Here is a 5426-nt window from a genome sequence, read left to right as displayed (position 1 = left end):
ATAGTTAGGTCAGGATCACGGTAAAGCAGACTGGGATCACATTTAATTAGGTCAGGATCACAGTGAACCAGACTGGGATCACGGATAGTTAGTCTCCTCCGACCTATCACCCTCACCTTGACCTCTTTCCACCTATCACATTTCCCACGCCCCTCCTCCAAGTCCCTCCTCCCTACCTTTTATCTTCTCCTGCTGAACACTCTCTGCTCATTCCTGAAGAAGGGCCTGTTACCGAAACGTCGAATCTCCTGTTCCCTGGATGCTGCCTGACCTGCTGTGCTGTTCCAGCAATAAAGTTTCAACATGTATTTTCAAGATGTGTTTGATATCTTAATAACAGTGTTTTGAACAACTATCCAATATGGTTTCCTGCTTGAGTTGGATCTGATGGTACAGCCACAGTGCCAGTTTTCTTTTCTCCTGTTCCCTGGATGCTGCCTGACCTGCTGTGCTGTTCCAGCAATAAAGTTTCAACATGTATTTTCAAGATGTGTTTGATATCTTAATAACAGTGTTTTGAACAACTATCCAATATGGTTTCCTGCTTGAGTTGGATCTGATGGTACAGCCACAGTGCCAGTTTTCTTTTCTTCTGATACCAGGTTTCTGATGTAACTGCTTGTATGCTGTCTTATCAATGGTGCCAGGTGGCAGTGGTGACTTGTAACAAAAGGGTTGCATTTCCTCAAATCGACAGAGGTGTCTCACCAGAAGCTGTAATCACTTTCCAGGGAGCCATCAATGCTGACAGAAGTGCTGGACACTCAGAATATTTAAAGCAATGCAGAGTACTATATAAAAAGAAAGCATATACATCACAGTGCCATAAAGTCACAATCTCTTGGTGTCAGGTTTACATCCCAGAAATATTCTAGATTGTGCGCTCAAAGTCTGCTTCATGCAAAAGGACAGCTGCCTTGGAGCAGGCCATTCAGTCCCCTTGAGTCCATTTTGCCATTCCATCAGATCATGATCTGTATGTCAAATCCATTTACCTACCTTTGATTTGCATCCTTTGACATCCTTTCCCAGCAAATTTCAATTGATCTTCAGCATCCACAATCTTCTTGGAAAGAGAATATTTCAGAATTATCTGTGCTTGATGAAATAGTTTTTTTTTCATAGACTTGATTAAATCCTGGTTATGAACTATACACTATCAACATGGAGTTGGTTTTGATAATAGGAAGAGGATCAAAGGCATGACAAAAAAAACAAGATGGATTGGAGACATAGTGGGATAAGCACATTGCCTCCTGCTGTCTGAACTCTGGAAACTGGACAAAAGTATTGTAAGATCAACCTGAAAACTGTTCAGTGTTCAGAATATGGGATGGAGGCTATGTAGGAGAGCCGTTTGAATTCTAAGGTCTATCCTGCTAATGACTTAAGTTGATCAAAGATTTCAATAACTAACAGTCCAGACAATAACAAACTTAAAAATATAGAGAAAAAATATTTCTGTTTGTCAAAACAAAAGATGTAACATTAGTCTTCTGGGATTTAATTTTAAAGCTTCCTCATAATCCCACGTAAAAATTAGGCAAAATCATATAGGTGGTAATATGACCTACCTATTCTGTTAGTTTCGAAATAGATCAGGTGAACAAATAACTGACCGGTTTCCCTGCCCAACACCTTGTCCACAAAGGGAAGTTTGCTGGAATTTGTACACTGCTGCCTCACAGCACCAGGGGCCTGGGTTCAATTCCCGCCTCGGGCAACTGTGTAGAGTTTGCACGTTCTCCCCGTGTCTGCGTGGGTTTCCTCCGGGTGCTCCGGTTCATCCCACAGTCCAAAGATGTGCAGGTCAGGTGAATTGGCCATGCTAAATTGCTCGTAGTGGTAGGTGAAGGGGTAAATGTAGGGGAATGGGTCTGGGTGGGTTGCTCTTCAGAGGGTCGGTGTTGGGCCGAAGGGCCTGTTTCCACACTGTAAGTAATCTAATCAAAATGAAATGGTAATATATTGATTTTTGATGATCATCTGATTGCAGTTATATCCATTACTGAGATACTTCCTCTGGTAACTTGTAGCAACATTACAGGAGCCTTTGTGAAGATTTCCAACTTAAAAATAAACATACTTACAATGAGAAATATAAGAGAGGAAATCGCCATACATTTATGAACAAGGGTACTTTTTTGTGCAATCTGAAGCAAAGTTTTGTTTTTTTGTGAATTAAAGTTAGTTGACTACAAATTGTGTGAGGCACACTGATGTACACATCTTATCCACTGCCCATTTGTAATAGTATTTGCTGGGAGCACTAGTTTGCAAAATCTACTCATGTCATGTGAGAACTTTGAGGATGAGGAGGGCTAGAATTTGGGCAGCAGATGCCTTGTCTATTCACCTGGGTCTTGAGAAGCCTCATCCGTCAAAGAAAATGTTGCTAAAATGTGGAAACCAGCAGGAAATGGGACACCTGCACCCACCAACCCCACCGCCCCGTGGCTGAACACTTCAACTCCCCCTCCCACTCCATCAAGGACATGCAGGTCCTGGGCTTCCTCCATCGCCAAACCATTACCACTGATGCCTGGAGGAGAAATGCCTCATATTCCGCCTTGGAACCCTGCAACCACATGGGATCAATGTGGATTTCAACAGCTTCCTCATTTCCCCTCCCCCCACATATGCTGCCTGACCTGCTGTGCTTTTCTAGCACCACACTCTCGACTCTGATCTCCAGCATCTACAGTCCTCACTTTCTCCTAGGAAATTGAGTTGCTCTATTTTATCTGCTGTCTTGTTCCTTTCCCACCAATCACAGAGGTCTAAAATCACATCACTGATACCCGTATGGTTAGTCACTAGATTCACATATTATATTAACACTTAGAAAATCAGGGTAGACTGGCTTTTTCAGGTCTGTGACACAGCAGACATCCTGGACTGATTTTATCAATCAGCATTTAAAACTGACAATGTATTCTCTCTTCACAGATTAACTTCCAGGATCTTGAGCGTGCAGACTGGTTAAACAAGGTAGGCACTGCTTCGTTAATGACTTTCTTTGAGTCTGAAATGTTTTCTGCCTTTTCAGTGGAAGGGTGTTCCTGCAAGCAGCCAGCACTGACTCCAACTCAGCCTGCAGCACATGCAGACAAATGTGTTGAATGCAGCCAGTGAAGACATGTTTTATTCAATTTAAATGTTCATTTTTTTGTTACATACATTTAATTAAACAATTAATAAAATGTTTCCTTTGTCCCATGACATTGTTCAATATCACATCGTGTTAATGCTTGCAATTTGCTTACAAATCTTGTGATTTCCAGAAATATTGTGAATGCTCACAATTCAGGAGGTTGAAGGAGAAGTCATAAGGAATCAGGGTAGGGCAGCCAGTACTTTAGTTCTTGTGCCTCAACAGCTTCCACAGCAGCTTGAGATCATCATGTGGGCAATTTACAGGAACATTTCCACATCCTACAACTACATGATTATTGGAACTCATTTCAAAGAAAAATGCAGCCCTTTGCTTTATCGATTTCTCCCTTTCTGCTCTCATGATAGTCACAAGTTGATGAATGCCATATGTTCTCTGGTCAGTCTTTCACTCCAGTTTGTGGTGTTGGGTTGGGTGTGTGCAGGGAAAGTGGCTTATTTATACCGAAAAATATATTTGTGTTTTTAACACATGGTTCCAAGCACTCTTTTCAACCTGGGAGACTAGAATTGTCCAAGGACATGATATGATATTTTACAATCACAACCTTACCTGGGGCGATTGGGATCAGGTGTATTCCTTGATTAACATCCCTCAACTTCAGCTAGAAGAGACCAGACTCCAGGACACATAACCTCTGCCCAAGGAATCCAACATGCCCTTCTGCCAAAGCAATAAAACTAGTCAAGGGGCTACTCACTTCCTGATAGCCTAAAGTTCTTTTTAGATAATTTGTAGTTTTTTCAGATAATACAAGCATCCAGGTAAAACTCAGTAAATATGAAGGGAATAGAATTTGAGTTCACTGAGGGTTTGATAAATAAGACTGGATGAAACAAATTGGGTTTTAACTATATTCACAAATTTAATATAAGAAAACTTACAATGTGGTGGTTATACAGAATATACATCACAACGCTAAATAAAACCCAAAAAGAGATAATAATGCGAATTTATGAGAGTCCAAAATTCAAACTTGTTACAGATTTTAAGATTTTTAAAAGTCAGTAAGGATATTCATTAAGCATCAAAGTGAGATTACCTTAATACCAAAGTGTGGGAAACTCATTAGTTTCAGAAAGAATCTCAAGCAGAGCTGACTGAATCTAATGAATCTCCAAAGTTTTCACATTATGTTGAGATATTTATAATGGAGTTTTTGGTATTGCGCAATTAAAAGGTGGAATAGTAGTATATCACTCTCAATTATTATTCCATATTAAGTGAGGTGGACCACCTATTTTATTAAAATTATCTATTCAATTTATGGGAATGCTATTTTGAATTTATTATTTAAAACTAGGGTTGAGTAATCTGTTTAGTCAAGATACCATGTCCAGCAAGATAATAAGACTTGCGGTCTCACATTTCCTTTATCTGATAGTGATTTTACTTATCAGAGTTAGCATTGCATCTTTAGGGCTTGTATTCAGTCTCTGTGTTTTTTTTGGGTGTGTCTAATTCTTAACTGCAACTTCAGACTGTTGCAAAGGAATTGATTATGCTGTGCTTGCAAGTTAGTTTCATCTTTGAAATAACTGCACAGAGAGTAGTATCCCATCACCAAGTCACCCTTTATTTGCATGTGCATAGTACATGGACTCTGACCAGCTAGATCAGAGCCAGCACCTTGTGTGAGGAGACTCTCTGACACTCCTGTTTCTTTTTTTTTCCTGTTTATAAAATTTTATTAAACAAATTACAAAAACAGTCTACAACAAACTGCTGCATACAAAAGACAGCAATTTTACGAGGGAGAGGAGCAGCAAAGCCAGGCCCCAAACCCTACCATTCTGACAGTTTACAGGGACATGAGGACAAACCTCAAATCCCAGTTTCACAAACAGCAGTGACAGTTGTACATTAGACAGTACTGTTACATACAAAAGTGCAGACAATACAGACCCAGCAAGCCCCCGCCCCTCCCACCTTCCGAGCGCTCTAAGGCAGCCCGTCCCTACCCACCTTCCGGTTCTCGGTCCACCCCATGCCCCTTCCAGTTCTCGGTCTGCCCTGACACACCTTTCGACCACCTCTAGGACAGCCTGCCCCGGTACCCGCCCGGGGTGACAGCGATACTCCTGTTTATTTTGTTTTTTCTTCCTGAACAACTCCAGGGTGTTGGTCGACACCGCATGCGACACTCCTGTTTATTTTATTTTATTTTTTTCTTGTCCCCTTCAAGGAGAGTCCTTGCACATATACTCACAATAGGCAAACACCCGGGTGGCCAGTGACAAACACTGCCCTT

At 41.1% G+C, this 5426-nt stretch overlaps 1 protein-coding gene across 1 annotated transcript in view; it reads left to right on the top strand.

The window, feature by feature from the left end:
- The window catches only part of LOC122543351 (extended synaptotagmin-1), an 80798-nt gene that overhangs the window by 71764 nt on the left and 3608 nt on the right, over positions 1-5426 (top strand). The window contains exon 2 of the mRNA XM_043681938.1: positions 2950-2991. Within this exon, the coding sequence (XP_043537873.1) occupies positions 2950-2991 (42 nt within the window). The remainder of the gene's footprint in view (positions 1-2949; positions 2992-5426) is intronic.

The sequence above is a fragment of the Chiloscyllium plagiosum genome, chromosome 43 (genome assembly GCF_004010195.1).
Source record: "Chiloscyllium plagiosum isolate BGI_BamShark_2017 chromosome 43, ASM401019v2, whole genome shotgun sequence".
NCBI classification, from domain to species: domain Eukaryota; kingdom Metazoa; phylum Chordata; class Chondrichthyes; order Orectolobiformes; family Hemiscylliidae; genus Chiloscyllium; species Chiloscyllium plagiosum.
The sequence above is the reverse complement of the archived record's forward strand: the minus strand, read 5'-3'. Positions and strand labels throughout refer to the sequence as shown.